This window comes from Octodon degus, unplaced genomic scaffold, assembly GCF_000260255.1.
Source record: "Octodon degus isolate 3935 unplaced genomic scaffold, OctDeg1.0 scaffold00102, whole genome shotgun sequence".
NCBI lineage: Eukaryota > Metazoa > Chordata > Mammalia > Rodentia > Octodontidae > Octodon > Octodon degus.
Window position 1 is genome coordinate 4,467,266 of NW_004524678.1, and position 20,526 is coordinate 4,487,791.

At 35.0% G+C, this 20,526-nt stretch overlaps 1 protein-coding gene across 1 annotated transcript in view; it reads left to right on the forward strand.

Annotated features, from left to right (window-relative positions):
- The window catches only part of Map4k5 (mitogen-activated protein kinase kinase kinase kinase 5), a 120,204-nt gene that overhangs the window by 26,328 nt on the left and 73,350 nt on the right, over nucleotides 1–20,526 (forward strand). The window contains exons 3-5 of the mRNA XM_023723751.1: nucleotides 15,878–15,968; nucleotides 16,574–16,638; nucleotides 18,297–18,352. Of these exons, the coding sequence (XP_023579519.1) occupies nucleotides 15,878–15,968; nucleotides 16,574–16,638; nucleotides 18,297–18,352 (212 nt within the window). The remainder of the gene's footprint in view (nucleotides 1–15,877; nucleotides 15,969–16,573; nucleotides 16,639–18,296; nucleotides 18,353–20,526) is intronic.

The window sequence follows — 20,526 nt, forward strand, 5'->3', positions numbered from 1 at the left end:
CTGTTTTTTTCAGTAGGACATCAAATCATTTGTCTGAAGTGAGGGAAGACACAAGATTAATTTAGATTTTTGTTTTTGTTTTGAGATAGGGTCTTGCTATATTGCCTAGGTTGGCCTCAAACTCCTGGGTTTAAGCATTCCTCCCAACTCAGCCTCCTAAGTAGCTGGAACTATCAGCATGTACTACCAAGTAAAGCTTCCTCACTTTTGAGCCTTTGTTGCTTACATAAAACAAAATGTGTTACTGTTGATGTTTATGTAAGTTACTGATTTTGTTAGATATGTTTTGTTTCTGGCAATGTTTTCACATTTTTAAAATTGTTTTTATAACTATGCAATCCTATTCAATATAATAATAATGTTGGCTCCAGACTTTTAAATTTTATTTTTATTTATTTATTTATTTTATTGAGAAACAAGTAGCAATGAAACAGTTTCAAAACCAATTAATAGAACAGTTTCAATAATTAATACATTGCATATTGTTGTCTTTGTAGTGGTTATTCATAGTATAAGTTGCAGACATGATATCCTGTCCAACCACTATTAGTACACATCTTTCTTTTCACTGAATGAAGAGAAAGTAGCTGTATATCTGTCTATCCTATTTTGTATATGCAGATACAAAATGGTCCTTCATTTGTACCCCCCTATTTTTGTTTAGTTTTGTCAGAGATGGGTATTCCATTGCCATTTAAATATAGTAGGTCACCTACAGATTTTTAAATTTTAGAATAGTGCTTCAGATAGTTAAATAATATTGTCAATTGTGTCCTGAACTCCATAATTGTATCTTCATTTAATCATTAATTAACAAGTACTTATTAAATGCCTAATATATGCAGGCTTTATTCTAGAGCATAGGAATGCAGAAAAGGACAACAAAGGTAAAGACCTTGTTCTCCTGGTACTTGATTCCAGCAGGGGAGATTGAATAAAGAGATAAATGTGGATCATGCTGGTCAGTGGTTTCAGTCTTTCTCATTTCTGCTTATAACCTTCTCCTCCTCCTTTATTTCTCTGTAATGCTTTTTACCGTGACTGTGACTTTATCAAGTGCGGCCAACCCTGCTTTCTTTTTCAAATTTATTTAATGTGTACCAGTGGATAGACCTGGCATATCTGGACATATCATTTTGTACTTTCCCCCCATTTTATGATACCGTCTTTTATTGTGTTTGTCTGTTGCATTCTACACACAAATGATCGACATCAGGTTTTTATATTACATACTTTCATAAGCTTCAACTACATGAGATGCACTCAAAGGTTTTTGGAAATGATTTAAAACTGAGAACATTGTACAATCACAGGAATTTGATCCAATAAGCATTCTTACCTTTAGGCCACCTGAAATCTTGGATATGTCTTACATTCATGCTACCTCACTGCACTGTGTTCTTTTGTAAGTTTTCTACTTTAATTCTTTTTTAGGTCACTTGCTATATTGTCTCCTGACTCAGCCACCTAAGTAGCTGGAACTGTAGGCATATACTACCAAGTCCAGCTTCCTCATTTTTGAGCCTTTGTTAATTACATGAAACTTCAAAATGTGTTACTGTTGATGTTTATGTAAGTTACTGCTTTTGTTAGATATGTTTTCTTTCTGGCAGTCTTACAGAATTTATATTGTTTCTGATAGTTTTCACATTTTTAAAATTGTACTTTGTAGGTTTTGTAGGCAATTCATTTAGAAAAATTTAGACTTGAGTTTTTTTTAGAGTTTTTTGTTGTTGTTGTTGTTTGTTTGTTCGTTTTTTCAGTGCTTTGAGTTTTTATAACCCAATCTGAATCTTTCCTCTTTAGATGTCTGTCACTATATTATTACTTACTTTGAATTTTATATTTGTTATGTTCTACCACTGAGCTACATTTCCCAGTTCCCCCATAGCAGCTTTTAAAAAATTATGACTAAGGATCTACTGATAATTTGAATGATATACAGTCTACAGGAGTTTCTTTTTCTATTTTTTCTTTGTGTGTTTGCGTATGGTATTGGGGATTTAATTCAGAGATACTCTACCACTGAGTTACACTCCCAGCCCCCCCCCCCTTTTTTTTTTTTAACTTTTGAAGCAGAGTCTTACTGAGTCACTAAGTTGCCTGGGCTGAGTTTAAAATCAGTATCCTCCTCCTTCAGCCTCCCAAAATGCTGGGAATATGGTGTCAGCATGTACCACTATGCCCAGCTTTTTTGAGGAGAGGGAAAGTTCACTACGGGTTGAGCCCTGAGGCCTTTTCACTCAGCTATATGGTCATCCTTTTTAAAATTTTGATACAGAGTCTCGCTAAGTTGCCCAGACTGGGAAGAAACTTGAAATCCTCCTCAGCCTCTGAAAATGGTAGTATTATAGTCATACGTCACATACACCAGCTCCATCTAGGTTTTATCAGAAGATAGCTTATAAAACTTTAAATAATATTCTTGAAATTTGTGGCATTGTATTTCCTCTTAAAAAATGAAACCATACTTTGTAGACTTCTTAGGACAAAGGTATATTTGCACATTTATATTCTTCCTGCCTATTCATCCCCACAATTTTAAGTCATTAGTTTATTTAAGATTTTAGTCACAACTTTCTGTGGGTTATGAGTATCTATTAATCTGTGTTTCTTCTAAGAACTAAATTTATATACACATAGTGACTGATTATTTAAACTTAGCTTTCTATTTAAATAGAATAGTACCCAGTAATGATTTTTTTAATTTCATGTCTTTGCTATTTTAACTAATTTAGTATTTTGTATAAGTTATCAGTACAATAAGCTGTATCATAAAAGATTTTTCTTAGTTAGGAAAACATAAGTTGATTCTATAAAGTAGTTGTCCTGCCTAAACCTATTTTTCCCTTGATCTTCCCCATTTTGATGAGTAATTAACCAGGCCAAAAATCAGAGCATTAATCTTGACCTTTTTTCACTTGCACTCCAGAGTCAGTTGTCAGCAGATTCCTTCAGCTCTGCCTCTAAAGCACATCCCCAATCCACGTTCCCTTTATTGCCATTACTTTACCCCTGATCTCCCTGTCCTCCTCATTTCCCGTCTCCCACCATCTTGCTTCTGCAGAGCCACTGTAGTGGACATTTAAAAAGTAAAAAGATCACAGTTCCCTTGAGCTTCAAATGTGCTTGCGGCTTATGTCTTCACTTAGAATCCTGTGCAGACTTTCAGCCTCGCTCATGAAACCCTCTGTGATCTGCTAATCTAGTCCTGTTCTGTCCACATACTATTTTCATCTTCACTCAGCCTCTGGTTGTGGAGGCCCAACTTGGACATTGTATCTGCAAAGAGGCTAATTTGGGGTAGTCACTCATGTCATTGTTACTTTAGTTCTTCACATTGGGAGTGACTACTTGATACTTTGCTTAAATATATTTGTCTTTCTCTGTAGAAGGAAGCATCAGTAAGAATAGTGATCTATCTTCACTGCTGTATTTCAACACTAAGGGCAAAAAAGGCATATACTGGACATGAAATACTCTGTACAAAAGAGCATTACAAATGTTTTCTGTTGCCTTTGAATAAGAACGCTATTTAAATAGGTATAGGATGACTGTGTCACATACTCTTATCTCAGAAAATCTGCGCAGTTTCTGCCTTGAATAATGCTGTAGAGAGCTATAGGGCCTGGTGTGTTTCCTCTTGTGGGTGACTTGCTCCTTCTGCCTGATTGCTTGGTAGAGCAGAAGCTTTGTGGTTCAGATTAGTCATTTCAACACAATACAGTATACCTTAGTATACAAATTAATTTTCCACATATTTTCCCCCAGAAACACAGTGATCTTTTTTTTTTTAACCTGCAAATAAAAGTCTTTTCTATATTTCAAGAAGGTTTTCTTTAAGCCAGGTGTTGTGGTATATATCTTTAATCTCAGCACTTAGGAGGCTGAGGCAGAATGGAGTTGGAGGCTGACCTGGACTGTGTAGCAAGACTATGTCTCAAAATTCTTGGAATTTTTAAAAAATTTCCTTACCTTAGGAATGCTAATTATTCCTGATAGCTCTCAAATATCTATACTTTTTAATCTGATTTTTCTCTAGTCAAGTTTCTCTTTAGGTATCTTCTCTCTGTATTGTGTGACTTTTTTTAAAGCATGCCATCACATCAGTGGCTTGTCTCCAGTCTTATTTTTACTCCTTGTTGTTCCTAAGGCTTTACTGGTTCTCTACAAGTATTTTCCTTCAATTTCCCAGCCTTCACTGTACCAACATTCTTTTTATTTCCTTCCTTAATTTACTTATATTTTTAAATTTATTTTTATTTTATTTTAATTTTTTAATAGATTGCAAATAGAAAATAAATTATTTACAAGCATGACTATAACAATAAAAATTGTCCAAAATAAAAATGAAGAAAGAATTTACATATCAATCATAATAGTTCACTGTGTCAAAACCAAGAAACTTATATTCAAATAATTAGAATTCTCAAAGTAGAAAGGAGTAGGCAGTAAATATTTAAAGATTTAAAATTTCTGAATTTAGTTCAACTTACAATACCGCATTTCCAAGAAAAATGAACCTTTGGCACAAGAAATTTAAATAAAATCATACCAAGATACACAAAAATGAAATTGTCCAAAACTTATTGTAAAGAAAAAAAATCATTAAAGCATATACATAAAAAATATTAGCTGTGGAAGAACAAAATTAAATAACATCTTATTCTACATTAGAAAGGAAAAAAAAGGACCAAGTGTGTGAGAAACTAGACTAATTAAAGGACTGAAAGAAAAGATCTGTCCTCTTTGAATTTTATACTTAGCAAACATACCTTTGAAAACTAGAAGTAAGGACCAGGGAGATGGCTCAGTAGCATTAGCACCTCCCTGGCAAGCACAAGGGCCTGAGTTCAATCCCTGGTCCCACCAAAATAAAAATAAATAAATAAAGGACTAATGAAAACTAGAAGTAAAATTTTCTAGTTATATGAACTTGAAATATTTTAATATCTCCAGAAGTAGCATATAGGAAATAACAAAGCATAATTCAAAAGGCAAGAGAAGTATGGTCCTGGATGAATAATAAAGAGCTCTCAATGTGATAGTTATGCAGGACTATATATAAAATATATTAGATGAACCCTTATTTAAAGATCATTGCAGATTTCTGTAAAACAGTACCAATCTTATGTTGGGTTATACACGTATTTTGTGTGTGTGTGTGTATGTGTGTATAAAAGACAGGGAAGAAGTAATATAAAGTCAACAGAAAATGGAAATCTTAATTTACTTATACTCTTCCTTTTTCCTTTCATTTCCCTCAAAGTTTGAAGCACTGTAATCTAATATTTACTTTCAAAGTAACTTTTTTGTCTTCTGTATCCTGTATTTCCTTTCTCTCTTTATTTTTCTGTAGAATTCTTTTTTTTTTTTTTTTTTTCAAGATGTAGAATTCTTGAGGGGGATCACTTTTTTTTAGCATTGCAGAAAAGCCAGTGTAGGTATTTGAACACACTTAAATTAATGTTTAGATCAAAAATACCATGTGAGAGTATGTTAATTTCCCCAAAATTCAGCTTAGATACTTTTAAAAATTCCGGAAATAGCTGCATTTTAAAACTGAATTTTTAACTGCATTTAGCAGCTTTAAAAAAAAAATTGTACTAAACCCAGAACAATACAAAAGCACTTCCTTGTATTGATTTAACAGATGAACTGGTTTAGAATTTATTTAGACATGAAAAGGTAATTATTTGCCAGTACGACATAGAAAAAGCCTTATGTCTGGGAAAATATAAAGAAGACTTATTTTTAAGTAAAATTCCAGCTGTAGCTTTAATTGTGCTTTTCCCCAATAGTTAAAAATAGTTTATAGTAATTTTAGGGTTAAATTTTATTAATGATTTTTACTGACTTTACTCCTGGCAATTTAATTTTATGTGATGATCAAAATTTACCACAACAGATTGCTTTTTTAACTCTTCCTGTTAGTCATAAAAGTACTAAAATAAGCCTCAGAGTTAAGAATAAAAGTAGATTGGCACAAAGCATTAGTTTTTTTAATTAGCTACAAAATAATTGTAAAAGAAAATGAGGTCAGCATTAATTCTTGTTTTCTTGTTGCCCTTTATATACACAGGCAAATGATTATTTTCAAGAATGATTTAAACATTTCCATCTCATTTTTTGTAATATCCACTTAATAAATATAATCATCTTATTACAAATAGTGGTGTAAAATCAAATTTGACTTGCAGCAATCAGCATTGAAAATTCTACCGCTGATGCTGTATGTGTTAGCCGCATTTTTCATCTCTTTAATCAAGTCTCAGGAGTGCCCTAGGAAAGCAGGCAGATATGGTCACGGTGCAGGCCACCTCGTTCTCCTGCCTCTTGTCTGAATTTCATCCTACTGTCTAACCTGTTTCACAGATGCTTAATTTTGCTCCATAAGTCTATAGCTACTAGTGACAGACAGCCAAAGCAGGGCAGAATTCCTCAGAAAGTTCATGGTCAGAACCGTTCTTTCTCTTCTTTCTCCTCTCCTGTCATTAACCCTCTTTTATGGTGAAACTACATAGTGTTACTTTAAACTTAGGCAAAGTACAGTTTGTTAAATATTGCTACCCTTACTTATGAGGATGGAATTTAAGAAAAATCACTGCTATGCTTGATTAGTGGCTAAACTTTTCTTTGTTCACTTGCTTATTTTTTAAAATGCTAAGTTGGAAATAGTTATGAAGTAGTCCATTACTATATTTTTTAGTAAAAATAAGTTAAATGTATTTTCTTAGAGAGTTTTCAAAATTAGTAGGAATCTTTAAATATTTTTCAATAGATATTAAAAACTTACACTACCAAGAAACACTTTATCCTGTTCCCTGAAAATATAAGCAGATAAAAAATAGTAAGTGAAAAGGAGTCCAAAGGTATACAAAGACTTCATAGCCATGAATTTACTTTATCAAGATTATTGAAAGAAATACTAGACAGGTGCTTTGACCAAATAGAAAACATGTCAGCAACTCTAGTTAAGTACTATGTAGTTTGTTACTGCTTTTTGGAAACTATTTGAAAATTTAATGATCTCAATTTTTAGGAGATTTAATACTTAAAATTTAAAATATTTGTACCCAGTCTTTACTGTTTAGACAATTCAGGTTTAAATTGGTGGGAAATGTTAATTCAAGAGCACAAATGTACACAAAATATTATTTTTAGTGGTTTCAATTTTTAAAAGTATCTAAAAAAAAAATCACCTTGTGATTTTTTAAGAGAGAGAGAGAGAGTGTGTGTGTGTGTGTGTGTGTGTGTGTGTGTGTGTACACACACGTGTGCAGGGTCTCCCTACACAGTTTGGACTCATAGTGATCCTCCTGATTTTTGCCTCCCTAGTGCTGGGATTGTAGGCGTGGGCCACCATACCCTGACTTCATCACCACCTCAGCCCGCCTGCCCCTGGCCCCTGCGCCTACGTAAGCACTTAGTTCACTGAGCTATACCGCCAGCCCTAGCACCTTGTGATTTGGTCAAACCCTATCTCAGAATAAAACGTTTAAAAAGGGCTGGGCATGTAGATGAGTAAAGAGGTCCTGGGCTCAATCCCACTACCACCAAGAAACTATATTTTTAAAGCCAGGATACTCTGTTGTCCAACTTACTTTAGGACACAAAATAAAATTGCAGTTAGTTTTTTTTGTTACTTTATAATAAATAAAATATAACTTTCAATGTCAGATTCAAAACTGATAAGGTTTTTTTTTTCCTGAAGGTTTTAGCACCAAAGAGTAGCATCCCAAAGAAAACTTACTAGAAACAACATTTTACTTAACATTCTACATTCATTTTGCTCAAGAGGAAAAAAAAATGTATTTTCTTATTATTAGCCAAAACAAATTTGTAAGAGTACCATTGTTGTGATACTGTATTTTTTTTTTCATGGATATGTGAAACTTAGTGGGTGGAATATTTAGCATTGCATTAATTGGTTTCCTGGAATTTAGTACTGCTAATTTATTAGCTGTGCATTTTCCTACCACTAAAATCAATTTTCCCTTTATTATCTATCTTTAATTTGGTTTATTTCATAAGCTTCAGAAATTATTTAGTACTTACTAGTGCAAGAAACTTTTGATATTGCTTGATATTGCATATATTAATTAAAGATCTAATTTTTGCTTTCTGATTTTCTTGTGAATGATAAAAATATATATAGGTTATTATTGTTTGCTTGGATTGTGGTAATGAAAGTTGAACTCAGAGCTCTACACTGACCTATAACTCCATTCGTTTTTACATTTTTATTTTTAGACAGTCTCACTAAGTTGGTAAATTGCCCAGGTTGGGCTTGACCTCACAGTCCTCCTGCGTTAGCGCCCCAAATCCTGATATTGCAGCTGTACTGCACTATATCCAGCTTTTAAAGCATACATACACATGTATCTATGTTTAAAAAGTATTTTTAAGTTGAACGGCCAAACTGTATTAAAATATTAAATTAAGCTATTTAGATAATTTAAATTGGTATTATAGTTAAGAGCACATATCATAAAAGTTCACTATCTTAGTTCTGTGAGTTCAGCTTTGTTAAGTACGTTTATATTGTTGTAAAACAGATTTTCAAAATAAAAATTATCTTACAAAATTGAAACTGGTCCAGGGAGATGGATCAGTGGAATAAACGCTTTCCTGGCAAGCGCAAGGGCTTAAGTTCAATCCCCAGTTCCGCAAAAAAAAAAAAAAAAAAAAAAAAATTGAAACTGATTGTCCATTAATTCCCTTTTCCACAGTTGATAGTAACCATGCTCATACTTCATACAAGTGGAATCATACAGTGCTTATCTTTTCTGACTAGATTCTTTCACTTAGCATGTTGTCCTCAGAGTTCATCCATGTTGTAGTATGTGTTAAGTTTTCCTCCCTTTTTAAGCCTGCATCATTTGCACTGTATGTGTACCACATTTTGTTTACCTATTCATTCTTGGAGGCATGTTTAGGTTGCTGCTACCTCTTGACTCTTGTAAATAGTGCTTTAATGAATGCAGGTATGAATATACCCCTTTGAGATTGTGGGTATAATGTTTAGACATATACCCAAAAGGAGGGTTACTAGGAATATATTGTGATGGTCAGTGTTGATGGGATTAAGAGACACATAGTAAGATTACTGGACTATGAGGGCACTCACCTTGTCAATGGATTACCCATTCATGAGTTTATGACTGAATAGGGTATTAGGAGATGAGGGCTGTGGAAGTAAGTCACTGGGGGCTGCCTTTGGAGGGAGTCATTTATCCCTCCCCCCATCCTCTCTGTATCTTTCCCTCTCTCCCTCAGCTTCCTGGCTGCCATGAGGTGAGGCACTTTCCTCTGCATCTTTGTTTTCCATGTTTCTGCCTTTGAGCTTGTCCACCCTGTACTGAAACCTCCAAAATTGTGAGCCAGAATAAGCCTTTCACCCTTTAAGTGTGGGTGGTCACAGCAAGGAACAGCTGACTAATAAAAGTTTGACTTGGCTGGTGGTTTCAGTCCTTGATTATATAGCTTTGCAGATGCACTAGGAGATGGCATGAGGGAAAAAAGCTCACCTCATCACAGCCTAGAAGCAGAACAGGAAGCAGCAGAGGGAGCAAAAGGGGCTGAGGAAAAGACTACACCCTTCTCCAGTTAGGCCGCACCTCATCTCTGGACACATTACTGGATTAACCTGTTGATGAGGCTAGCATGCTCACATTAGTCTCTTGGGGCGAGCTCATATTAAATGGTAATAGGATCCCTTGAAATTTCATCCAAATTTAACAGTTCTAACAGACTGTGGGTAAAATCTTTAGGGATTTCTTCATATCAGATGTTTACTTGTGCCCTTCCAATTCATGTGCCTTTTAAATGGTTTTCAAGGACATGGGAAATACTTTAAAGATATGGTGAATTCAAAGAATATGTAAAACACTGGAATATGAGTGCAATTTGTATAGATAGCAAGAAGGATCTCAATTATATTTAGAGGAATGAAAGAAAATGGTGGTTTTATAAGTGATTTTTTTTTGAAAAGGAAGGCTTTTTTTTTTTTTTATTACATTTATTTATTGTGTGTGTGGCCAGCTCAGCCCACCAGGGGGCGGGGCTGACTGGCATGTGGTGCTGGGGGATCGAACCGCGGTCCCTGTGCTTTGCCAAGCTTGTTTCAAGTAGGTGCTTTAGACCACTGAGCCATCTCTCCAGCCCGATTTTTTTTTCATTCCTTTCTGCATTAACTATTTCTTCTAAGAGAGTTAGATTAATGTGATTTTGGTAATATGGAATAAAATATAGAAGTACTTTTTAGCTTTAAAAATGATAGTTCCCATTGTCAGTGTCCCTGTAGGATGGATATGCTTTTGATAGTTTTTATTAAATTTTGTTAATAGAGGATCCAAATAGGAATATTTTGTTAATATTAGTCAATATAACCAACCTGAGAAGGCTTTAGGAGTTTGATGAACATAATTTTAAGCTCTGGAGACATAACTGTCCACAAAACTACAGATACTGGTTTAATTAATTGCTTTGGTAAATCTGTGATCTACCACATTACTTGGAGGAGTGTGGTGAATCCTACTGTATTGCTTATTGCTACAACCAAATATTTAATGCTTAGTACCTTTTTTAATCTGAGGGTATATTGCTTTTGATATTTCAGAGGAACTGTTTTGAGGATTTGTTCAATTGCAACAAATCCTTATGAGGCTATTGATTATAAACGTTACCCGAAAGTCCCTTTTAGGCTACAGCTTGATCCTGTTTTGATGAGCTAATCATAGGAAAAGGCAGTGATAGCTAAGTAAACACTGGTATTGGATAATTTTATTTAAAAGTTAAACTAAGAACAAAAACTAGTGGCTAAAATTAACCTGATTCTGAGGTTGTATCTGTTTAGAGTCTCTTCTTCTTCTTCTTCTTCTTCTTCTTCTTCTTCTTCTTCTTCTTCTTCTTCTTTTTTGTTTGTTTGTTTGTTTGTTTGTTTAATTTATCTGTGTATTTCTTTATTTTGGTGGTGGCCCAGCCTGCCCTGGGGGCAGGACTGGTACAGCATGTGGTGCTGGGGATCAAACCACAGTCCCTGTGCTTTGCCTAAGCTTGCCAAAGTAGGCACTTTAGAGCGCTGAGCTATTTTGCCCAGCTCCACATAGAGTATCTTGTTTGCCCACTTCACTCAGAGTTGCAGTGTGCTGCTGGACAGGTGATGGCATAGGAACAGTGGACAGCAGTAGTCTTCGTCCATCACAGAACTTGGCATTCAAGGTCATGCAGTGCTTGGTAGCCGCGTTAGCAATTCTGTCTCAGATCATTGGTGCTAAAACAGTGGTGAAGGCCATGGCTGTTGCTTTAATGCTCACTGAACATGCTAAACCTAAACAGTGGTACAGTGGTTTTCCAAAAAAATTTAAAACACAAACCTCTAATGCTAATACCTTCTAGAATCCTGTTTCATACTTAATATATCTCTGCACTTTTCATTTCTTTACAGCTACTTCCCAGGGCATAAGCCAGTCTGGGAGCTTTTAATCATTTAATTATTTTAATTAGGACTGATTTCAGTGTTTATTGTCTTAGACACAATTCTACCATCTTTCTTGTCACCCCCGGGATTTTCTTTGATTGAAATATGTCCCTTTTTCCTAGGAGTATTAGGCTAAATTGTCTTAACACAACCCTTACATTCCTTAAAGAGCCAGATTATAAGTACCTGACCTAAATGGTCCCCACTTGTTTCTTCTTATGCAATGGTATGACCAGCAGCTGTTGTTGTTAAAGAAAAGAGAAAAAAAAATGTCCAGACATTCCGTCTCTAGTGGAGGTCTTTTCTGTCTAAGCACCCTCTCAGCAGCCAGGTTTCAGTAGAACATCTCTAGGAACATTAGCCATAACCATTAAAAATCTATGGCCTGTTGCTGTAATAGCACACTTTTAATATGATGCTGTTGCTGACAACAGATCGTCTCAGTGGTTCACATTTTTAGGCAAATGTAATTAGCTCATAGCAAGCTAGAATTACATCTTCACAGTCTAGTTGTCCACCTTGGTCCCTTCAGCAAACGGAACGCACAGCACAAATAGTAGCCCCTGCTTGATGGAAGTGGATTCTTAACAGGGATAAGGACAGGCTGGCAATGGTTATACCCTTAGAATAAAATAAACTAGCTCAAACAGGAATGTCAGGAAGATGAATTGGTTTATAATGGAAGAGTTGGTACTTTAAGGTGTATTAAAATCAAGGTGCTGGGGCTGGTGAGATGGCTCAGTGGTCTAGGGCACCTACTTAGAACAAGCTAAGCTAAACAAAAGCACAGGGACCGCGGTTCAATCCCCAGCACCACATGCCAGCCAGCCCCGCCCCCTGGTGGGCTGAGCTGGCCACACACACACTAAATAAATAAATTAATTAAAAAAAAAATCAAGGTGCTATTGAGACATTCATATAGAAATATTAATAGGCTATCTGATCAGAACTGATGATACTAAGATACTATATTTGTCAACCAGTATCTTTTTTAACCTTGCCAAAATACAAGAAAGAAACATTGAAAAAGTAACTTCTCAAACCTGTACTTCTGAACCTAGTGAATTATAGTGGGAAGTAAACTGCCAACTAAAATGGCATCATCTAGAAGAATAAAATAGATCATCCAGATTTTAGACCACTTTGGCAAGACTGATCTAGGCCATCACAGCATAGTTAGACCTGTTTTAGATAACTGTTCAGTTTGTCTCCCCCTCAGGATGGCTTTTGAAAACAGTATCTTTATGTCAGTCTATTGCATAGTACAATTTCATTTCACAGAATTCTCTGCCTGTTTTGCATTAAAGCTTAAAACAACAGATACAGGAAGAATGTTCTGGCCAGGGAGATGGCTCAGTAGAATAAGCACTTCCTTGGCAAGCACAAGGGCCTAAGTTCAATCCCCGGTTGTCAATAAATCAATAAATAAATAAAATTTAAAAAACTATAATGTTCCCAGAATTCAACTTTATTTAGTAGGTTGTATGTATTAAAGTAAGGCATGCACCATGAATGTTTGTACTGTTAATGACTTGTGCCTGTGAGTTCTTGCTCTTGGCTGTATCTGTAGAAAGCTGTTGCTCACTCTCACAGGCATCCCAGCTTCCCAGGAAGAAACCCCACGTAGCTTGGTGGTGGTGAAGTTGTGGTGTCAGAGCTAGAGCTGATTTTCCCTAGGAAGTAATGGTTCATTACTAATAGTATTAATTCGGTCATATTATCAATTTTGACAGTTCTGTGTAAGAATTTAAACACCACTGAGAATTTAAGCATCATATGTGAGGTGACTCCTTTTGAAAAAAACCTGAGTTAGCTGAAGAATTTTTCAGCATAAAAGAAAGATATCCTAGCACATGGGAGGGTGTGACAGGAGGATCACTGCAAGTGAGGCCATCTTTGGCTACAAAGTGAGTTCAAGGCCACCCTGAACTGCATAGTGAAACCCTGTCTCAAAAAGATAAGCTTAAATCACAACTGATGCACTTTGAGACCACATTGGTAAATGACACACGTTTAAATAATATACGAGAAACTCAAATTATAAATAAAGAACAAGATAAAAGGTACGAATTAGGGAGTTAGAGCCTTCTCAAATGAGAAAGGATATAAAGAGATGTGGGGGTTGAAGAAGGAGAGAAGATGCCTTGCAGAGAATGTAATCAAGCAGTCGTCTCACCCAGCTCATCCTCCAGAAAGCTGGGGTAACTGGCACAGTAACTATGGCTGGCTTCAGAGCTTGTTAAAATACAGCATAGGCTAGAACATAGCCAGTTTGTTGGGCATTAGGTGTGTAAAGAGTAAATTCTAGTGCCATAATGGAAAAGGCTGAGAGGAGTGTGACAACTGGTGATGGTGAGTGAGCACCGTGGTGGGCAGACTTAGTGCAGCAGCCCTCAGGCCTGCAGTTTCTTGCCTGCATTGATAATGAGCAACATGAGATCATCTTCTATTTGGATTATTTCCATTGATTCTTTTACTGGCAGATCATTAAGCAATAAGTTTTCCATTGTATAAACAGTATATGTAATACGTGTTGTCCAAGTTTACAAATAAAAGCTCAGCAATCGTAAAAGATACTTTTACTCAGACTTTTATTCAGTTAGATTAAAATTGCATCATTTGGTTTACCTAAATCCTTTGAAATTGTTAGCACTAAATGATGTAACTGAATTTATTAGTTAATGTTTACACACAGTGACTGTTGAAAAGAGTTCTTTAGTGGCTGTTATGGTTTGCGTCTGGATGTCGCTCCCGCTCACCCCATCCGCCCCCAAGCCTCATCAGGTCATGGGAGTTGGGCTTTTGCCAGGCAGCTGAATCAAGAATTTATAATTGATTCATGGCCCAGAGTTGGGATTAAGGATGTAAGTGCTACACCCATCCTAAGGTGGGCAGCCTGCGTACAGAATAAGGGCAGAAAGAGACTTGGCCCTATTCTCTTCCTTATTTTTGCTGTCTTTCCACTGCTGTGAACTGTTGCCCCTCTGCCTTGAAGCCAGCTGATTATGGACTAAGTTAAATAAACCTTTTCTTCTTTAACTTTGGATGTCAGATATTTTGTATCAGCAACCAGAGAAAAATAAGACAATGGCTATGCATTATTTGATATATAATTAAATGCATATTTAAACTACATTTATAATGATGAATTCCTTAAAAGGTGTTATGGCATGGCAAAATTATTTAAAAATTGTTTGACTCTAAATCACAATAATTGGAAAGTATGGAAGAGAACAACCTCTGGGTTGGGTGAAGGTTTTGTTTATTTATCTGAGGCCCAATTTTAGAGTTTTTCCTTCTTTGATCTGCATCATTTTTTAAGATAACTGAGATATAGCCTGAGTCTATCTGAACACCACAGACTTTAAACCTGAACTTGTTTTCCAAAAGACCACTGTAACACAGCAACTAATGAAGGATATTTTATAGTGATATCCTAACGAAGAATACTTTCATATGTATCTTTCTCAGTCTCCATCGTATTATAATGCTGCTACTGAGTTTATTCTACCAAATGTGCTATGTGCACTGTGTACAATACCTCTTGCCCACAACATTCTCAACTGAGGGAATCATGTAATCACCAACATGGGGATATAAGAATCCATTACAGAAATGGCCAACAACTTGCCATTACTAAGTATAGGAAATATTTGAAAAACTAGTAGGTAAGAAAGCTGAATAGTAGAATGAATCCAGATACTAATCAGCAGAAAAAGCTGGCACAGAAGTTACATTGCTAAAATTGCAGGCTGAGCTAAGATTTTAAATCAGGTGTATGTAATGCAGAGCTCAGGCGCAAACAGCTATAAAGATTGTCTTTATGCAATACACATGGACTCATTTTACTGAAACAAACACTGCACTAATATAAAAAAAGCTGGTTGGCAATGGCAGTATTCCATAATTACCATGTAATTTCCATAAATAAACTTATTTTAATTTTTTAAAAACTAAGCAGGTTTGTGGTAGACAAATTGGAAAATAACAGAAAAATGAGCAAAATTAGTTTTAGTTTTAACATCGAGGCATAATAGTGGCATATTTTAATTAATGTATCATGAAGGTGTTCTCACATTGAAACAGTTTTAGAATGATAGAGTATCTGTAACTATACCAGAATTTATTTAGGCACTCAGTTTTTTTAGCCACTCTCATTTTAAACCACCATACCATAGTAACATCTGTTTCTGTGCTTATCTTTTAAAATAAAAATTTTAAGCATCTGGGGGTTCAAAGATTTGTACATTCTTAACTCTTCAGTTTTATATAGAAAGTATATTTTGAAGTATTAGAAATGCTTAATTCCTCATCTGTATATAGTATTTTTACAGAATTTCCCTTAAATTTAGAGAGATTTTGAGTAACATGATAACCAGTTCTTTTGTTTTTCAGGAGATGATTTTACTCTAATTCAACAAGAAATATTTATGGTTAAAGAATGTAAGCACTGCAACATTGTTGCCTATTTTGGGAGCTATCTAAGGTAAAAATCAGCCAATCCAAAGCATTTGTTGTCTGTGTAGCTTATATTTTTTGCCACCACTCTCCCTCTCTCTACGCAAATACTGTTGCAAATGGACATTTAAAAATTTACTTTGTTCAAAGTTGTGAATTTCTGGGGACCTGACGAGATAGCTCAGCAGTCTAAAGCACCTGCTTAGGCAAGCTTAGGCAGGCGCAGGGGACCGCAGTTCAATCCCAGGCACCACATACTGTGCTAGCCCTGCCCTCAGGGCAGGCTGAGCTGGCCAAAAACAAAGTTACAGATTTCTGAAGTTTTCTTCCCTGATGATACCAGAGATCATATTAATAATGGCACCTCCATTTATATGGTTATGCTTTGTCTGGCAACCTTAGTGAAACATAAATAATTATAAGTGTTTAGATTACTGAGCATATGCTAAATAAACTATTTAAGAAAAGAACAAAAGTGAAGCCTGTATGCTTTTCTGTATATTGAAAAGAGGTTTCTGTAGTAACTAGCACTCTGCAGAGCATCCTGAATCCAGGTTGCCAAGAGAGAGCCTTAAGAGAACTTATTTTACTGATTGAGAATTACCAGCTAATATAGTTTTCTTTCTTTCTCAGTCGAGAAAAATTATGGATTTGTATGGAATACTGTGGTGGAGGATCACTTCAAGATATTTACCATGGTACTGTTATTTCAACTTTACATTTTCAAACCAACATTGACTTTAACGATTGTTATATGACATTTCCAGCTAATAGGGAAATTAATAGGTAGATATACTGCTTTACATTCTTTTGTTCTTGGGACACTGCACCTAATTTATTCTGTTAACCAGTTAAATTAGCCTGAGTCTGAACTGAAAATGCTTAAAGTATTTATACAATCTAAATTTTACTCTTTAGGTGTAGTCTATAAAAAAGTGTTTTGTCTATAAATGAAACTGCCTAAACTTACTGTAAATAAGAATTTAAATTCAACATAAAGGAAATTGTGCATGACTTAACAACAAGAAAGACAATTTATGTGCTACTTTAATAATTTTGTATTAAAATGTGTAGGGTTTTTTTTTAACATGTTAGAGCTCTGTTAGTCTGGGCAGTTTTTGGAGCAATACTCTTTAGGAATGATGATATCAGTTCTGACTCTGCATTCAGGTTCCAATCTGTATTGTTGTTGACAGTTTCATGAATCTGTAAAATTTGAACAAATCAGTATGGACCTTTGTGGAATAATTTTTCTAGTTCAACATAGAGGTGGAATAGTAAAGCTCCTATTGTAATCTTGTATAGTTTATTGTTCAGAATGATGTGAAATTCTGCCTGATGGTGCATACTGTCACCCCACTACTGTGGAAGGCTGATACAGGAGAAACACAAGTTTGAGCCCCATCTGGGCAAGTTAGTGAAACTCCGTCTCCAAAAAAATAAAAGGACTGAGAGTGTAGCTCAGAAGTAGAGCGCTTGGCTAGCATGTATGGAGTTCAGTATGGAGGGGTTATGGAAAATAGTTTTAAATATTTCTCTGCTGAAATCTTTATATTGGAAGTTGTATTAGTTGTACATTTTACAAAGGTAGCTACAATAGATTTAAAAATAGAAATGCTATTCCACTTTCACATTTTGTAACTTAGATCAAATTTTTAAAATGTCAATCAGTAGAGTAGTGGCTAAATAACCTACAGTACACTTATAATATGGAAGTCCCGTGCAGTGCTTTAAAAAGATGATGCAGCTTCATATATAGTGACCTGGAGGTGTGTCCTCAAGAATATGTATAGCAGTTGATCATACTAGGGTTTCAAAATTAAATTCTTGTAACCATACATATGAATGTAAATGCACAGAGAAATAAAAAGGTATGTACCAGATAGTGAATACCATTAAGAGAAGAGAAGCAGGGTTCTGAAAGAATTACACTAAACATGTAGTGTCTTGACCTTTAAAAAGGATAATATATTTTCATTATATTTCAATATTCCCTGTGTCTGTGTGGCTATAATTATATGTTTATCTAGTTTCTTAGCTTTATTTCTGAAAAATAGTTCAGGATTAACAGTGTCATATCCATTGCTTTCTATAGAATTCCCTGTGATGCTTAGTACTAATCTGTGATGTGGCAGTTACATATTTTGACTGATGAAACTTATTAAAGAATAAATCGTATTTTAAATATACACATTAAAAATCTCTATGTTACCCTTTTTTCCATGGCTATAAAAAGAAAATATGTTCCTGGTTAGAAGGGAAATCATCCATTGACTTATACATTAACTTTCAGTTTGTCAAGTAGATTGTTTTTAATGTTAGGTTCAAAGGTATAACAGTCTTTTTTTTTCCCTAGTTACTGGACCATTGTCAGAATTGCAGATAGCCTATGTATGCAGAGAAACTTTACAGGTAATTATATTTGTATTTGTAAGTAGACAGGTCTCATTTCACAATTGGTGACTATAAAATGGTGGCCTATCCAAAAGAGAAAGGGTAAGCCAAAGTGATTTTTCTGTTAATCCCTTGTATTATAATTCTATAAGCTAGTTATTGTTGAATTACAAGAAATCTTTAAGCTGATGTGGTACACAGTGATGGAATGTGGTAGTTGCCTCTGATACTGATATGTCAAGTGATCATGTGAGATAGTCAGCTTTGTGCACTTGGCCTTCAGTTGCTACAAAGTGGAAGAAAGCTATAGGTGTACATTGGCTTTAATCAATGAGTCGCCCCAACTCCCCAGTGTAACAACTGTCTAGGTCTGCTTTTAGGGCAGACCTTTACCATTTCTGCCCTTCAGACAAAAATTACACAGCAATAACCCAGGGTGTTACCTGGAATATCTAGCTCTGCGAGGTGTTTTTACATGTAACGATAGCAGAATCCCCTTTTATAACTTTGGTTAACAATTATATTAAATGTTTTTGCTGCTTTACTATATGACCTGTGAGCATCTTTAGTATCAAAAACTGGCTTTTTGGTAGAAGTGTAGGGTATGTGCCATTTTCGCAAATTTATTTTTTCTTAGTTCCCTAAAAGACTACTCATTCAGAAAATTAGCAGTTAACAATTTTGTTTATATATATATTATATATATGTATATATATATATATATATGAGAGAGAGATTAAGTAGTAATAATTATGGGCCTTATTTCTGTTTTTGTTTTTTGATAATTTACAACTGATAATTGTTAACTGATAATTCTGTCTGTATATTTGCGAGGTTGTGTAGTTTCTTTAGAAATGATGTCTGTATGTGGTTCTTACGTATTCTAGAAACTGGGAGATTGATCAGATCTAATAGAAAGATCTGGTCATTTTATCAATAATTCATTCATACTTACTTTAAAAGACATCTTAGGGGCCAGGGATATAGCTGAACAGCATAAGCGCCTGCTTAGGAAGTGCAAGGTCCTGAGTTCAGTCCCTGGTACCCTTCCCCCACCAAAAAAAAAAATTATTACTTATAATAACTAGTGCAGTGTAAACATTTTATAAACCATCATGTCATTGAAGAGTACAAGTAAAAATATCTGTATGTTCACTGCAAACAGTTTTTTCTTACATATTTTTAATTCATGAATTGTTTAAATCCATAGATACAGAAACTACCGAGGGCTAGCTACATGTATTTTCAAATATATCTTTCTAGGGCTGAGGAGATAGCTCAGTAGAATAAACGCTTGCCTGGCAAATGCAAAGGCCTGAGTTCAGTCCCCAGTGCTGCAAAACAAACAACAACAAAATATATATATATATATATATATATATATATATATATATCTTTGTATAACATTTACACAGTGTAGAAATGTATATAAGATGCAAACTTAATTTTGTATTCATGGCCAGAAATTATTGACGAAGTTGTTTCCTTTATATTTTAATTTGTAAACATTCACTGTTTCTTTAATTATTTACCATGGCTTATGAAATAAAGAAAACAGGGAAAATATTTGAAGCCATGATTTTCAAGACACTAGATAGCAGGTAACAAAGGACAGCAAGATCTGAGAGATAGGAAATGAAGGAAAGTTTTATTGTCTCATTGTATGGCCGAGGGAAAGTTTCTAGGCCTTGGTACAGTGAGGAAGACACCAAGAGTGGATCCAGGGAAACCAAGGCAGCTCAAGTGCCCAGGATAGTATTGGGAAGTATTAGCATATTTTTAAAATTCAAAGTATACAGTACTCTAAAGAATATGGTTCACAGTGCCAGACATCCAGTCAAAAATAACTGAGTATTACCGGGCGTGGTAGTACATGCCTGTATTCCCAGCACTCAGATGGCTAAGGAAGAAGGTTCCCTGTGAGTTTCAAGCCAGCCTGAACTACAGATTGGAACTCTTGTCTCCAAAAAACAAATAAACAAAAAAATAAGAATAAATAAAATTAGCAGAATAGGACAACACAACAATTACAACTACACTTGAAATATATAACAAATTAAATGGAAATATAGAAAATATTAAAGGCCCAAGTCAAACTGGAGATTAAAATTTGCAGTGTATGATAGAATTAAAGGATAGGATTGATGGCAGTTTGGAGATAGATAGATAAATAGATAGATAGATAGATAGAT